Here is a 16,818-nt window from a genome sequence, read left to right on the forward strand (position 1 = left end):
AGAGCACTGCTCAGCTCAGGCTTATGGTGGTGTGGGGGATTGAACCTGGGACTTTAGAGCCTCAGGCATGAGAGTCTGTTTGCATAATTATTATGCTATCCACCCTCCTCCCCGCTTTTTCTTTTAATCATGTCATGGTAGGAGAAGGGATGTGCTCAGAGTTCACAGTCCAGCTGTTCCCGCGTGGGTGTAACTTCTCCCCGTGACAGGCGTCTGCACGACACCCCCACCCCAACTTGGGTCCTATTCCACCATCCTGCACCCAGACCCTAACACCCTGCCCCCTTCTTTCTCCCCCTTTCCTCAGATCCTTCGTGTGCGTGTCACACAGGACGCCTAGTCCAAGTTTCACCTTGTGAATTCATTTCTAGTAAAGGTTTGCATCCACCCCAGGAAGTGCAGAGGTTAAACTTCCTGCAGAGCCCTCCCTTCCTACCAGTGCGTAAGACAGAGGTTTTCCCTCCCGATGTTAATTATAGTAAATAGTTTAGCTTGCTAGCTGGCCTCATGATCTCCTTTATGAGTCGTCCTGTGGTAACAAGACTGGCTGGCAGAAAAGCCTGTGCTGGGCAGAGCTCGTGGGATTTCCCCAGGCGGCCACCAGAGGGCAGCACAGGCCCACACTCTGAATTTCCTCCGCAGGAAACCCATGCACTCGCCCCTAGACATTCTGGAAGGGAAAGAATTGGCTCTCGCTTTCTGGGCTTGCCGTTCCCAGGATGCAGTGGTGGGTGGCTGTGTGGTGACCTGCTTTAAGTAATTCTGCTGGTGGTGCAAGTGGGCGGCTGGGCCGGCCTACTCAAGCTCACACACCTGTTCCCCTTATCCCAAGTTTTACCAATCGCCTGGGCTGTGGGCCCAGCCGCAGACCTGGGTGTCTCGGACACACTCCTGCAGCCCAGCTCTGGGTCAGGTCCGCAGACACTTAGCTTTGCCTAGAACCCAGTGCGTGGCTCCACTCAGGGTGATCAGGTCCGCAGACACTTAGCTTTGCCTAGAACCCAGTGCGTGGCTCCACTCAGGGCTGGGCCCCAGCCCCACCTGAAGATGGGGACATTCTGGAGACAGCACAAGTGCCTAGAAGCTTCGGCTGTGTTGAGTTGGCCACATAGAAATGACAGACAGACAAAGTCCTCGGGGCGGGTGGTGGTGCACCTGGCTGAGCGTACATGTTGCAGTGCACAAGGATGCGGGTTCAAGCCCCTGGTCCCCACCTGCAGGGGGAATGCTTTGCCAGTGGTGAAGCAGGCCTGCAGGTGTCTCTCTGTCTCTCTCCCGCTCTATCACTCCCTTCCCTACTGATTGCTGGCTGTCTCTGTCCAATAAATGAATAGATAAAGATTTTTTTTAATGAAATTTTATTTATTTATTTTATTTCCTTTTGTTGCCCTTGTTTTACTGTTGTGGTTATTATTGATGTCGTTGTTGTTGGATAGGACAGAGAGGAATGGAGAGAGGAGGGGAGGGTACAGAGAGGGAGAGCAAGATAGACACCTGCAGACCTGCTTCACCGCTTGTGAAGTTGACCCCCTGCAGGTGGGGAGCTGGGGGCTCGAACCCGGATGCTCACACCAGTCCTTGTACTTTGCGCCACCTGTGCTTAACGTGCTGTGCTACCACCCAACTCCCGATAAAGATTTTTTTAATCAAAATAAAAAGACAGAATCTTCTCATTTTCATACTAGCCCTTTCCACCATATTCCCGCAGACCGGTGAAAGTCACATAGGTACCAAGACCTCACAATAAACCCTGATAGCAAATCCTCCCTGAGTATGAAGTGACCCTGTTAGGTGAGAGAAGTTAAATAGAGAAGGGTGAATACCAGATAATCTCACTTGTAGGTGGGACTAAGAAAGCAAAGACAGAGAATGTGGACACAAGGTGAAACTTGGACTAGGCGTCCTGTGTGACACCCACACGAAGGATCTGAGGAAAGGGGGAGAAAGAAGGGGGCAGGGTGTTAGGGTCTGGGTGCAGGATCATGGAATAGGACCCAAGTTGGGGTGGGGGTGTCGTGCAGACGCCTGTCATGGGGAGAAGAGAAGTTACACCCACGCGGGAACAGCTGGACTGTGAACTCTGATCTGAGCACATCCCTTCTCCTACCATGACAGTTTTAAAAGATTTACTTATTTTATTTAGTTATTAATGAATAGAGACAGAGAAGTTGAGAGGAGGGGGGAGATAGAAGAGACACCTCCAGCCAGCTTCGCCGCTCATGAAGCTTTCCCCCTGCAGATGGGGACCGGGGGCTCAAACCTGGATCCTTGCTCACTGTAGTGTGTGCGCTTAACCAGGTGCTCCACTGCCTGGCCCCCTCAGTAAATGATAAAAAAAAAAAAAAAAAATCCCTCCTCTATCATGCCATCTCAGGTGTTGACGTGACTGTGAACACTTTGGAATCCCAGCTAAAGAGGTGCGACTGTAGTAACACAGTTTTACTGTGAACTTTGCTGTGACACTGCTGACAAAGCATTCAGACTGTTAGAATCTACTCAGGAATACTCTTGTAGTTAACTCGGCATTACATATAAAAGAAGTGGGTCAGAAATAATCTCATCCTAGGAGTCAGGCGGTAGCGCAGCGGGTTAAGCACACGTGGCACGAAGCACAAGGACCGGCATAAGGATCCTGGTTTGAGCCCCTGGCTCCCTACCTGCAGGGGAGTCGCTTCACAGGCGGTGAAGCAGGTCTGCAGGTGTCTGTCTTTCTCTCCCTCTCTGTCTTCCCCTCCTCTCTCCATGTCTCTCTGTCCTATCCAACAACAACAATGGAAACAACAACAATAAAAACAATGGTAAAACAATCAGGGCAACAAAAGGGGCGGGGAATGGCCTCCAGGAGCAGTGGATTTCTGGTGCAGACTCCGAACCCCAGCAATAACCCTGGAGGCAAAAAAGAAAGAAAGAATCTCATCCTTGCACAGAGCCTGGTACTGTTCATGGTGGTGAAGTAAGGCATGGAGCCAGGTGCTAGTCTATAGAAAAATCTTCCAATCATTAAGTGTGTGAAATGTTCCCTGAAGGATATTTTTCTCTGTGGTGCTAAAGAAGCTATCAGTGTAACAAACCTTCATGTTTTCATTAATCATGTGACTCAACTGTATGTAAGTTATCTCTCCAGAAAGTGACATATATTTGGTGAGCAATAAAGGTATAATTAAGCAGGGCCAGGCAGTGGTGCACCTGGTTAAGCACACACGCTATAGTGCACCCAGGTTCGAGCCCCCGGTCCCCACCTGTTGGGGGAAAGCTTCACGAGTGGTGAAGCAGGGCTGCAAGTGTCTCTCTGTCTCTCTTCCTCTCTACCTCCACCTGTCTATTTCTATCCAATAATAAATAAATAGAAGATTCTTTGAAAAGATATGATCAATAATAGACTGCCAAAATTTAGGCAAAAAGCATAGTGGCAACTAGTGCAAAATATTATATTATTTTCCTCATTGTTGCCATAGTTGTGTTGACAGCTCAGGTTGAAAAAAGAAATCCTCTTAATACCCAATTCATCTTTTCCACCCCCACACCCACCACTTTGTGCTGTAGGCCAGGTAAAATGTAGGTCTCCTTAGTGCATGTCAAATGAATTGGACACACAGATGAAGGTCTAAGTGGGCACAGTATCTTGGAACTGTCCTTGGTGCTGGAGCGGCTCAGCTCTCTCCATGGTACTTACTGAATGAACGCATCTCTGCTGCACCAGTAGAATGTGCCCTGAGAGTAAAAGTCATAATTATCTTTTCTTCTTCTTCTTCTTCTTTTTTTTCCTCCAGGGTTATTGCTGGGCTCGGTGCCTGCACCATGAATCCACCGCTCCTGGAGGCCATTTTTCCTCCTTTTGTTGCCCTTGTTGTTTTAGCCTCGTTGTGGTTATTATTATTACCATTGTTGATGTTGTTTGTTGTTGGATAGGACAGAAAGAAATGGAGAGAGGAGGGGAAGACAGAGCGGGGGAGAGAAAGACACCTGCAGACCTGCTTCACCGCCTGTGAAGCGACTCCCCTGCAGGTGGGGAGCTGGGAGCTTGAACCAGGATCCTTAAGCAGGTCCTTGTGCTTTGCGCCACATGCGCTTAACCCGTTGCGCCACCACCTGACCCCCCGTTCTTTTTATTTATTTTTTTAATTTGTTTAATTTATTTATTTATTGGGGAATTAATGTTTTACATTCAACAGTAAATACAATAGCTTGTACATGCATAACATTCCCCAGTTTCCCATTTAACAATACAACCCCCACTATGTCATTTATCATCCTTCATGGACCTGTATTCTCCCCACCCACCCACCCCAGAAGAGTCTTTTACTTTGGTGCAATACGCCAATTCCATTTCAGGTTCTACTTGTGTTTTCTTTTCTGATCTTGTTTTTCAACTTCTGCCTGAGAGTGAGATCATCCCATATTCATCCTTCTGTTTCTGACTTATTTCACTCAACATGATTTTTTCAAGGTCCATCCAAGATCGGCTGAAAACGATGAAGTCACCATTTTTTACAGCTGAGTAGTATTCCATTGTGTATCTAGACCACAACTTGCTCAGCCACTCATCTGTTGTTGGACACCTGGGTTGCTTCCAGGTTTTGGCTATTACAAATTGTGCTGCCAAGAACATATGTGTACACAGATCTTTTTGGATGGGTGTGTTGGGTTCCTTAGGATATATCCCCAGGAGAGGAATTGCAGGGTCATAGGGTAGGTCCACTTCTAGCCTTCTGAGAGTTCTCCAGACTGTTCTCCACAGAGGTTGGATCCATTGACATTCCCACCAGCAGTGCAGGAGGGTTCCTTTGACCCCACACCCTCTCCAGCATTTGCTGCTGTTACCTTTTCTGATGTATGACATTCTCACAGGAGTGAAGTGATATCTCTTTGTTGTCTTTATTTGCATTTCTCTGACAATCAGAGACTTGGAACATTTTTTCATGTGTTTCTCAGCCTTTTGGATCTCTTCTGTGGTGAATATTCTGTCCAAGTCCTCCCCCCATTTTTGGATGGGGTTATTTGTTGTCTTGTTGTTGAGTCTGGCAAGCTCTTTATATATGTTGGTTATTAAACTCTTATTTGATGTGTGCCATGTAAAGATCTTCTCCCATTCTGTGAGGGGTCTCTTGGTTTGGGTAGTGGTTTCTTTTGCTGTGCAGAAGCTTTTTAATTTGATGTAGTCCCATAGGTTTATACTTGCCTTAGTCTTCTTTGTAATTGGATTCGTTTCATTGAAAATGTCTTTAAAATTTATGCGGAAAAGAGTTCTGCCAATATTTTCCTCTAAGTATCTGATAGTTTGTGGTCTAACATCCAAGTCCTTGATCCACTTGGAATTTACTTTTGTATTTGGTGAAATACAGTGATTCAGTTTCATTCTTCTGCATGTTTCAACCCATTGTTTCCAACACCATTTGTTGAAGAGACTCTGCTTTCCCCATTGAATAGTCAGGGCCCCTTTGTCAAAGATTAGATGTCCATAGCTGTGGAGCCTCATTTCTTTTTAATTTCTTTTTTTTTTTTTTTTTTTTAACCAGAGCACTGCTCAGCTCTGGCTTATGGCGGTGTGGGGGATTGAACCTGGAACCTGAGAGCCTCAGGGAAAGTCATAGTTATCAACAGAGCTTGTTGTTACTGTGTCATTTTGTTCTGTTTGTTCTTTTACCTGAGAGTTGCACAATGCAGGCTGATGGTACAGAGGACTGAACCTGGGACATTGCTGCCTCAGGCCTGTAAGTCTTTTGCAGAACCATTAAGCTATTTTCCCCACAGAGAGCGCGCCTAAAGAGAGAAGACTGAGGAGAAACCATAGATGATTCCAAAGTGCCAGGGGACCCAAAACGCCAAGAGTAGCAGCTCAGGGGCCCTCGGTGGTGGCACACGAGGTAAAGTACACAAGTCATCACGCACAAGGACTCAAGTTCAAGCCCCTGGTCCCCCACCAGTAGTGGAAGCTTCACAAATGGGAAAGCAGTGCTATAGATGTCACTCTGTCTCTCTCCCTCTATCTCTCCCTCCCTTCTCAGTTTCTCTCTGTCCTATCAAATAAAAGAAAGAAAAATAACAAAAGAAAAAATATCAGTAGTGGATCTGTTGTGCAAGCACTAAGTCCCAGTGATAACCCTGGTGGGAATAAAAACATAAAGGAAGCATGAGAGAGAGAGAGAGAGAGAGAGAGAGGTGGAGGGAGAGAGAGATGGAGGGAGAGAGAGATGGAGGGAGAGAGAGAGATGGAGGGAGAGAGAGATGGAGGGAGAGAGAGATGGAGGGAGAGAGAGATGGAGGGAGAGATGGAGAGAAAGGGGGGAGAGAGATGGAGGGAGAGATGGAGGGAGAGAGAGAGAGGGAGAGAGGGAGAGAGAGAGGGGAGAAAGAGAGGGAGAGAGAAATGGAGAGAGAGATGGAGGGAGAGAGAGATGGAGGGAGAGAGGGAGATGGAGGGAGAGATGGAGAGAGAGATGGAGAGAGAGAGATGGAGGGAGAGAGAGATGGAGGGAGAGAGAGAGATGGAGGGAGAGAGAGATGGAGGGAGAGATGGAGAGAGAGATGGAGAGAGAGAGATGGAGGGAGAGAGAGATGGAGGGAGAGAGAGATGGAGGGAGAGATGGAGAGAGAGAGGGGGAGAGAGATGGAGGGAGAGATGGAGGGAGATAGAGAGAGGGAGAGAGGGAGAGAGAGGGAGAGAGAGAGGGAGAGAGAGATGGAGAGAGAGATGGAGGGAGAGAGAGATGGAGGGAGAGAGGGAGAGAGAGGGGGGAGAGAGGGAGGGAGGGGGAGAGAGAGATGGAGGGAGAGGGAGAGAGAGAGAGAGAGAGGGAGGGGGAGAGAGAGATGGAGAGAGAGAGAGAGATTGAGTATCAGCTCCGGGAAGACATTAAACACAACTATACCTGAGTCCAGGTCAAGGGAAAACGGGGGCATCAAGTAAGGAAAGGAAAGTAGCGAGACTAGAACAGACTTGGGGAAGAAACTGTCTGGAAGGGGAAAGGAGAGAGAGCAGAGTGACTGAGGACAGTGACCTAGGAGAGAGCCCAGAGGACTAGAACAAAGATGTGCAGTCAGCGCAGGGCGAGGCAGTGGCGCACCTAGCTGAGGGAACACATTACAGCGCACAAGGACCCGGTCCCTACTTCAAGCCTCTGGTCCCTACTTGCAGGGGGAAAGCTTCATGAGCCTGAAGCAGGGCTGTATGTCTGTCTCTCTCCCTCTCCCTTCTTTTTCCATTTCTCTCTATCCGATAGTAAATAAAGATAAATGGATACATCCGTCTGGGCTTTGCCTCCCTGTCTCCTACGCGTACGCGATAGTCTCGGTGAGCTGGAGTAGCTGTGAGCACTGGTTGTGCTAAGTTCGCAGGTGTGTTTATTTGTGGGAATACGGCTGTGGTGTGCTGGAGGTTTGCTCTGAAATGGGCAATTGGTTTCTGTTTTCATTTTTCTTTTTTTTTTTTTTTTTTACTTTATTACTGATTTAATATTGATTCACAAAATTATAAGAAACAGGGTACAATTCTCCACTGTTTTAACCACCAGAGTTCTGTATCCCCACTCCCTCCATGGGAAACTGCAGTGGTTCTCCCAAGGTCACACATATGAGCGAACTATTACTCCTCTAACTATCCATTTATTTTATATTTGCCTACTTTTTCTATGGATTTCTCTACCTTTCTAAGTCACACCTATACCAGTCACTACTTCCTTTTTTCCTCTTCTCTCTCCAGGTCCTGATGAAGTGGGAATTCAGAGCCCTCTGGGCATCTTGCCCTGACATTTCTCCCCTTCTGGGTATGGACCAAAGATCTTTATGGGGAACAGAAGGTGGGAGCTCTGGCTTCTGTCATTGCTTCTCCACTGGACATGGGTGTTGGCAGGTGGACCCACACCCCCAGCCTGTGTCTGTCTGTCCCTAGTGGGGCAGGGCTCTGGGGAGGGGAGGCTCCAGGACACAGTGGGTGGGGGTGTCTGTCCAGGGAAGTCAGGATGGCGTCATGGCAGCATCTGCAGCTTGGTGGCTGAAAGGTGGTGAGATCTACAGCAGGACAGTGGTTTCTTTTAAACTTGGGTCTTGTTTGGACAACAGAGCAGGTCTGAACTCACTTGAGTAGATCCCACTCACCAAACAGCAGGGGCAGTTGAACAAGTTGGGAGGCTGCTAAACTGAGTTCACTTGAGGGCAACTGACAGGAACAGAATTTCTTTCTTTTAAGTGAACTAAACTACACCAAGTCTCTGACAATCTCCTCAATTAAAAAGTGATTAAGTGCTGCAGAAGCCAGGAGGGAAAATCCTCTGAGGAAATGCAGCGTGAGAAAAAGGAGGGTGGTGGAAGCCGGCGTGGATGCTGACCCTCACCCCAGTGCCTGACTGGATTCCAGCGACTAGGAGACAGAAATGCTCCCTCAGCCCCAGCTTGGCAGCTGTGGGGGCACCAGTGGGACCCCTCAGCTCTGGTTTGTTGTTTGCTTGCTTGCTTGAACTGGGGAGGACTAGTGGTTTGCAGTGGACAGTAAAATACAGCAGTTGGCAGGTGTCACACACACTCTAGCCCCCGCCTCGGTCCGCCTCTGCCATCCTGTTGCAGGACCTGAGCACCCCATCCACCCCACCCGCCCCAGATTATTTCACTTTGGTGCGAGGCAGCAGCTCCAGTCCGAGTTGTGCCTTGTGTTCCCCTTCTGTTCTTGTTTCTCAACTTGTGTCTGTGACTGAGATCAGCTGTTTTTTCACAGATGTGGTGGATTCAGTGTCTAACATCTACACCCCTAATCATTTGGGCACTTGAAATTACGGCACAGTTTGCCAACCCGCTTCTCGTCTCCCCTCCCAGTTTCACTATTGGTGCATTCTGTGGTATATTGCTCTAGACAGATACAAATGTGTCTAGATAATAGGATATGCAGTATATATGTTGAATGTGTGTGCATTCTATGTAACATGCATGTGATGACATGTATCTGTATATATGGCACTAGCAGTGGTGTGTAGCTATGTGACTAAATGCAGGCCCGTGAGATCTCAGCAGATGGGCTGTTTCCTACAACAGTTACAAGGGACAGAGGTCTCATCTGTCTTCTCTCACTTTCTAAGTCTGGTGCCATCACAGTTTTTTTTTTTAATTTGGTTCAAGGAAAGAACATGAGATTAGGCTCTAAAATCTCCTTCTTCTCTGAGCTGACTGAAAAAGTTTTTTGTTGTTATTGTTTTCCTCCAGGGTTATTGCTGGAGCTCTATGCCAGCACTACGAATCCAGTGGCTTTTTCTTTCTTTCTTTAAAATATCTTTTAATTATCTTTATCTATTTATTGGATAGAGACAGACAGAAATCAAGAGGGATGGGGAGAGAGAGAGAGAGAGAGAGAGAGAGAGGGAGACTTGCAGCCCTGCTTCACCACTAGCAAAGCTTTCCTCCTGCAGGTGGGGACCAGGACTTGAACCTGGATCCTTTTACATTGTAACATGTGTGCTCAACCAGGTGCACCACCACCCAACCACCCCTTTTCTATTTTTTTTTCTGTTCTACCTATCTCCCCTTCCTCTCTGTTTCTCTCCGTCCTATCCAATCAAACGGAGGGGAAAATGTCTGCAAGGAGCAGTGGGTTCAGCGTGTGAGCACCAAGCCCCAGCGATGACACTGCCGGTGACGTTGAAGATCAGGTCTTGAGCTTCCTGAACGCATTCAGTGCATTCAGGCCGTGCTCACTCATTCCCTTGGGAGTTGAAAGAGCATGGGAGATGGGGGTGGGGGGCAGCGTACTAGCCCCTCTGGATAGTAGATGGGCTTGTAGCTGACACCACGCGAGTGGTTACACACTTTGCCGTGTGTGTAGCACAGGTCAAGCCCTTCCACATTGTAAGAAGATTCACCGCTGTGGTCTCTTTCCCTCGGTCTCTGTCTAAAAATAACAGCACCAGGCCCTTATAGACTGGATCCTGGTCGGTACAGAGACGTCAGAAAAGCTCCTCTCATGCCAACAGCCCACACGTGCGCCAATTTCCAGCCACCAGGAAAAAGGACAAGACATTTATTGAGTCACCTACAGCAATATGACATCCTTAGAGTTCTGGACAAGGTTGTGAGCACAGCGTTAGTGTCGGCAGTGGGGGCAGTGAGGCCCACGGGGCTTACTTCAATGTAGAAGGTGACACCCTCCAGCCACGGCTCCCCTGAGGGAACCTGGAGTCACAGCCAGGAAGCCAGTCGCTGCCCACTGCAGCCCTCACGGTGCAAAGCAACAGAAGACAAAGGGACAACAGGACACACAGAGCCAAGCACAGGCACGTCCCAGGACTTGTGGCTCAAGGAAAGGAGGAAGAGTGGATCCCACAAGGGAGGCACAGGCGCATTAAAGCAGGAGGGTTTCCATACAGACATGGAAATGTCCATTATCACCAACACCAACAGCAGAGTGGAGCAGCTGGTAGACATGAACCCGGAATTGTGCGTCCAGAAGAGTCCCTGCCCCCCCCACCCACCCAGTGCTGGTGGTTTTACAAACAGGGCAAAGGTCAACCCAGGAGGGTCAACCAGCAGCTAGGGAGCCCTCATGCGGGCTGTCCCCAGCCCACAACAGATGTCTGTCTGTCTTCAACCTCACCCCTGGTCTGGGCATGGGTGTAAGGGGAGATTGTCAGTCATGTCCTCTCATTTCTGAGCAGTGGTAAAGCAGAGGTGTGGAGAAGGGACACTTTAGGTCTCCAAGCAGGTGAGAATGTCCAAGACCAAATCCAGTTCTCTCTGCAGAATCCAAGCTCTGCTTTTTTTTTTTTTTTTTCCGTGCAACTTTGAGTCTTCACAACTTTAGAGACGTTTCCTGGGAAGGGCTGAGTGTTTCTTGTGTGAGGGCCTCATTCTGAGTCATCTGCAGGCCTGGACACCTGGCAGCTGGCTCTCGTCTGAGTTTGGAGTTTTGGACCGCAACACAGTGAGGGCATCACGCTTAAGCCTATGGAAGTTTCCTCAGCAGACCAACAGAGACTAGACCTGCAGTCTCCAATCTCCCTCCCAGCTCTAAGCCTTGTGCTGCCCCCAAAATAAGGGCCAAGGCCAAATAGCAGGTTCTGGGCAGAGCCAGCCAGAAGAATCCCTGCTTCCTGTGGTCTGTGGTCTGTGGTCCTTCCTGTGAATTTCACAGGAACAAAACACTAACTGCTTTCAGTGATCCAGAGAGGGCCCAGGGTACTAAGAATCACAAACGTATACTCTTCTAGGCTTTCAAGCAAGAAAAGAGTGTCAGATCAAGGAGGTCAGTCAGTGCTCTTGGTGGGCAATGAAGGTCTCTGTACATTTTAAGCCCTGGGCCCAGCTCCAGCTCCCTGGCCCCATACCCCCACCCCCAAAAAGTCAGTTTGGGGAGGACTGGGAACTTGAGAAGGAATTTCTGCAGGTTTCCTGTCAAACAGACTCATAGGACTGAAAAGCCCGGCCTCAGGCAGGGTCCCAAAATGGAGTCATGAAACCCACTGAGCTAGAGACCCTAAGAGCCATGGACCCCCTTGAATCCTACTTCACTTCACAGACTCCCAGGCGGTCCCAGCCAGGCTCATTTCAGTCCTAGAGTACACTGCCTCCCCAGGGTGAACTTAGTGCTACAAGGACAGAGAACAGCCCTTTGCTGGGAGAATTTCCTGGGAGTAACAATCTAGAGACAACATTGGGTAACTTCCTTTCCAACCTCTCCATTCCCAAAGCCCTCAAATCCACACTCCGTGGGATTCCTTATTTTCCCTCCACCCAAGCAACACCTTGTCTGGGACCTACTCCAATGATGACAGGAACTGACACAGAGTTCCAGAAGCCATGGGTGGGCCAGGTCACTGAGCCTTAAGGTGTGCTTCACAGACCTGAAAGCAAAGGGTCTCAGAATGATTTGGTGGCTCCCCCACCCCCCCTCCCACCCCCACACTTATGACCCTGAAGGCCAGTTGCCTCAGCTCCAAAAACATTCCAAAGACATCAAGAACATCTGCTCACAAGACTGGCAACCGGACATTTAGAGAAGAGACCAAACCAACAGGAAGCTGGAGTCTCAGCAGAGACTCAGGCTCAGGGCTCAGGCTGCAGGACATGCAGATATCGGGCGGGAGTCCGGGATATTTTTTCAGGTTTTCATGATGTATATATCAAGTTAACCTTTCTTCTTCCCCAGCGAAGTAGACCTGCTGATAGGGGTTGAGGACGAAGAATGGAGTCCACAGGCAGGGAACAGCTCCCAGGCCCTGAAGGTGGCCCCCTAACTTGGTCAGGGTTGTAGCTAGCTCTGTCCATCACAACCTGGGCACCTGGACATCTGTCTGTGACCTGACCCTTCCCTTCCTTCCAGCCCATCAGTGTCCACGACAGTACCCAATAAAAGAGAGAAGTTCCATCTCTAAAGCCAATATGGAAAATAAATGGCACCCTCCTCCCCCCCTCCACACAAACACAAACACGTACATTCCAGCACTTGAGACGACACACAACAATGCAGGCCTTTGATCTTCCTGAATCAGGAGCTAGAGAAAGCAGCAGAGTCCGGAGAAACACTGGAGGTCATTGTCTCATCCCTGGGGAGACTGAGGCCCCAGAGCTCGGAGCACTGTGCACACAACTGGGACAGATTTTAGGTCTCGGTTCCAGTCCTGGCATCTTCCTGAACATCCTGCTCACCCCCAGGGTGCCCAAAGCCCAAGGTGGACACACAGCACACCCAAAGCCGTGGAGAGGACTCATGAAGTCAGGTGCAGACTGAAGGGACACTGCTCACCCTGTGGCCAGTCAGAGTCACTAAGGGCCCCCAGGAACGAAAGGACAAAGGCTTTACTTTGCACAAGGATCCAAGGTCCGCAGCATTGTTCTGGCCAGGGCACCGGCTCCACTCTGAGCCGAGCAGTCACACCCTTCCTTCTCTAGCCCCTTCACTCAGCCCTCTGCCAGCACTTCAAAGGTCTCTCCAGAAACAGGCCCCCAGTGCTCCAGACCCCTTCCTCTTTATGGAGCCCAGCTAAGCCATGCCCCCCCCCCCCCAGAAATCCAGAACCTGATATGTGCGCAGCAAGTCTGCAGACACACTGGAACGGAAACAGTGCCAAGCTGACACGGCATGACATGGGCCCTAAACACAGGCCATGGCCGTTAGACCTCCCTCTAGCTCCCTGCAAACTGCTTCTACCCACCCCTCACCCCGCCCCAATTTTAAATCCTTGAGCTGTGGGAAGCAGGAGAGCCCTTGGAGAGCAGATGTCTTTCTCTCCCCCCTAGGCCTACCTAAGCCCTCCAGTCCGTCAATGTCAAGTGCACAGAGAAGGCTGTCCTTCTCAAAGTCCCAAAGAGCCTAGACTCAAAGACCAGGTGCTTGGGACCCCCGTCCATGTGGGCAGGAGCCCGGGGGAGTCTGGGACCTGGGCACATAGCAATGTGAGGTGCTTTAAGATTCAGTGATATCACAGGACAGTGGCTGGCTCCTACAAGTCACGTCTTTGACTTCAAGGGGTCTGGGTTGGGCTTAGGGCTCTAGAGTCCATGTGGTCTGGTAGAAGTTTCTGTGAGACAGCCGTCTCTCACCTTCTGCACCTGAGTCCCGGAGTGGCGGGAAGGGCAGAAGAGAGGCTACCAGCTGAACCCCCTATGCAACCTGATTGGGTGGGGGGAAGGTGACAGGGAGGGAGAGGGTCTTCTCCTATGAGTCCCTGTAAACTCTTTCCTTCTCCTTTCCAGCCACACCCAACTTGGGTCAGTAGAAAAGCACCAGAGCCTTCCCTGACCCTCAGCCCCATGTCCCTGCTGTCTGGAAACTGGGCACTGGGAATGGGGGCAAAGGTGCTGAGTTTGCTTGAGGGCAGCTCAGACCCAGCCTGCACTGGAGGGCTTGCTGGCCAATAATGCTGGTCCTCCAGAAAGCCTCAGTGACCGGCCAGTCCCAAGAGGGGACCCAGGGCGGCAAAGAGACTCAGAAGTCTGACACAGTGGGGTTGTGGGCAGGCTGTAGCCCAGTGCTCTAAAGCAAGGTCTTCAGTCCCAGCTCAGAGGCTCGAGGCGCTGGGTGATCACTGAGGTTGGTGGAGGTGGGGAGGGTGGAGCCAGGGCCCTGCTGGGGGCAAGCAGAGGCATGGGGTGCATTGGGTGAAGGAGGGGCTGACTGCTTCAAACGTGAGGACTATTTACACATCTGGGGCCTAGACTGGGCAGGGCCGGCGCCCACACAGAGAGGGGAGGTACCGCCCGGCTTCCTGCTTCTCCTCCCTCCTCGGGGTGCCCAGCTTGCAGCCCAGGCCTGCCGGGGAAAGAGAAGAGCGCAACATGCGTGGGGTGGGGGGGCTGCGCCCCAGCCTGAGGACAGAGGAGATGAGGGGACAGCGCGCTCAGGTGGCCAGGTTGTCAGTGGGCAGGCCGGACATGCGGATCTGGGAGCTGCTCTTGCTCAGGACGGAGAGCTGGGTGCCCCCGTTCACCCCGCTGCTGGCCAGGGATGGGTGCCGCTGCTTGAAGTCCACAGTGAAGTAGCGGTTCACCTTCCAGCTCCGCCACTTCCTCTTGATCTCTGCCTGCACCTGCAGGAGCAACTCAGGCCATCATTCCCCTGCAAGGTCCCTCCAGCTGTGCCCCTGCCTGCCCCCAGGGCCTCGCCTCCAGTTCTCAAAGTGCAGCCAGCAGCCCTGGGCCACTAGTGGGGACTTAGCCCCTGCCCTTAGGCACTGTCTGTGCTGGCTTCCTGGGGGAGCTAGGGGACCCTCCATGCTCCCTGGACTCTTGCCCACTGGCTCTCCCAGCCACTCACTCACTGCCTGGGCCTCTGATTCTCCTTGTGGCTCTGTTCCGAGTCCTTCTGTCTGTTGCCCTGACAACTGCAGATCATATAGTCTTGTGTCTCATTAGCAGAAAAGGGGAGGAGGCAGCCAGGAGCTTCAGGACTAGCAGCCAAGTCCCAAGCAGCAGCTGGCTCCTGCCAAGGCTCCAGACCCACCCCCTACCCAGTCCCCACCCCATCCCCACACTTCCGGTCCAGGTTCTGCTCCAAAGCACCTTAGAGGGTTAGAGCAAGGAACCTCAAATTATCGCTCTGGGAAGGGAGTGCTAGCAGACAGTTCTAGTTTTGCCTAACATCTCCTTTGCTGCCTTGAGGTATCAGTGGGTCCCCAGGCAGCAGCAGCCCTGTCACAGCCTCGGGGGGGGGGGGGGCTACAGGGGCCATTTCCAGGGTCTCCCTCTCCACACTCTGAGTCCTCAAGGTGAGGCTTGCAGACAGCCCTGCTAGGAGAGTCTGTGTGCTCAGCAGCCAATGCATTTATTTATTTATTCACTTTATTTATTTATTTATTTATTTATTTATTTATTGGTGGGGATTTGCTCCTCAGGGTTGAGCTTTAGATGTACATGGGCTGTCAAAATCCCCCTGGAGGGTGGGGGAGATAGCATAATGGTTATGCAAACAGACTCTCATGCTTGGGACTCCCACCCAGGTTCAAGTCCCCTATCCCACCACAAGCCAGAGTTAAGCAGTGCTCTGGTTAAAAAACAAACAAGCAAAAAAACCTGGAGACACTCCTCACCCCTCCTCTGAGTCCTGAGAGCCTATCAGCGTCCTGCTGGCCACACCCTGGTCTGCTCTCCAGCAAGCCCCACCACCACTGCTAAGACGAAGGGCCAGTCTTACCTCTCCGTTCAGGAAGCAGTAGAGGACGGCCACCACGAAGCCCTGGAGAAAGAACAAAGCTGAGCTGAGAGTGCTGGGATGGGCCTTCTACGGGGGGGGGGGGCGGGGGGAGAGCAGCTGAGACCAACACATGCAAAGGGCTCCCTCCTCCTTCCTCCACGCAGAGCCAGGAGCTCATCCACGGGCTCTTCCCCTGGGTCCTCTTCCCAGGAAGTGCTCACCTGTCTGTAGAGTTTGTTCACCCCTCTGTAGCCACATCTGGCCCTGGGGACCCCAACTCTGAGGAGACAGAGCTGCAGTGTGTGTGAGGTACATGGGCCATCTGCTGGGGGAAGGGGTAGACACAAAGGTCTCCTGAGGGCTCCCGAGCCCCACCCCAGGTGGATGGTGAGAAGCAGGAGAACCCAGAGGGAAATCTGGACAAGGACACCCAGAGGCGTCAACAGACAGAGAGTGATCACTGTCTCCCCCCACAGAGGACCAGAAGGTGGAGCACAGAGAGAACTCTTCCAGCATCAGATGCAAAAAGGCCCAGGGTTTAAAGAAGGTTCTAGATGCCAGCAGCTTAGCTCCTGGCAAATCCTGCCTCCCGCACGGCCCATGCCTACCTGGAAGGAGCCCAGCCCCAGCTCGAACACAAGTCTCTCCCTCTTGCTGACATTCTCGGGGGAGAAGGCGAACACGGTGTAGTGGATCCCAAACAGCGGTATGAGCAGCAAGGTGGAGCGGGCCAGCCGTCTGTTGGAAGAGAGCAAGGTGCCTGCTCTGGGGCCTGCCAGGCCTTGGGGCCACAGTCACACAGGACAGAGAACCCCAGAACCGGATCCCTGCTTCTCCCCCAGAGCAGGGGCCTCTCTGGACACCCTCGGGAGCGTCTCCCAGCGCACAAGGTCTGGGAGTGACAGTGAAGGTGGAGTCCAGGCTTCCCAAGTTCCCAGCAGGTTGGGCAGGTGCACCCACGCCCGGACTGGAGAGCACCAGCGCTCCGGACCACTCGCTGTCTCTCAGGACGATATGCACATCTGCAGATATGCAGATGTGCAAGGCTCCTTGTGGGAGGTGCCAAGTCCCTGGGGAGACTGAGGCCAGGGGAGTGGGGAAATAGTATCCGGAAGGCGCGTGGCAGTCATGCGTGACGTGACAGGCGCCCGACTTCCTGCGTGGAAAGGAAGTTCTCTGAGCCATGGAGCGCAGCCCTTCTGCAGACTTGT

General features: G+C 51.4%; 2 protein-coding genes across 8 annotated transcripts in view; both read right to left on the reverse strand.

Moving 5' to 3' along the window:
- The window catches only part of PPP1R17 (protein phosphatase 1 regulatory subunit 17), a 749,123-nt gene that overhangs the window by 566,905 nt on the left and 165,400 nt on the right, over positions 1-16,818 (reverse strand). The window lies entirely within an intron of this gene.
- The window catches only part of ADCYAP1R1 (ADCYAP receptor type I), a 61,861-nt gene continuing 58,250 nt past the window's right edge, over positions 13,208-16,818 (reverse strand). For 6 of the 7 annotated variants that reach the window (XM_007531001.3, XM_007531000.3, XM_007530999.3 and 3 more), the window contains 3 exons: positions 16,216-16,345; positions 15,608-15,649; positions 13,208-14,504 (listed from right to left, as the gene is read on the reverse strand). In XM_007531001.3, coding sequence (XP_007531063.1) covers positions 14,316-14,504; positions 15,608-15,649; positions 16,216-16,345 — 361 coding nt within the window. In that variant the 3' untranslated portion in view covers positions 13,208-14,315. Of the gene's footprint in view, positions 14,505-15,607; positions 15,650-15,728; positions 16,024-16,215; positions 16,346-16,818 lie in introns of those variants that run through there. The other variant, XM_060195803.1, reaches the window with a different exon arrangement.

Source organism: Erinaceus europaeus, chromosome 8 (genome assembly GCF_950295315.1).
Source record: "Erinaceus europaeus chromosome 8, mEriEur2.1, whole genome shotgun sequence".
NCBI classification, from domain to species: domain Eukaryota; kingdom Metazoa; phylum Chordata; class Mammalia; order Eulipotyphla; family Erinaceidae; genus Erinaceus; species Erinaceus europaeus.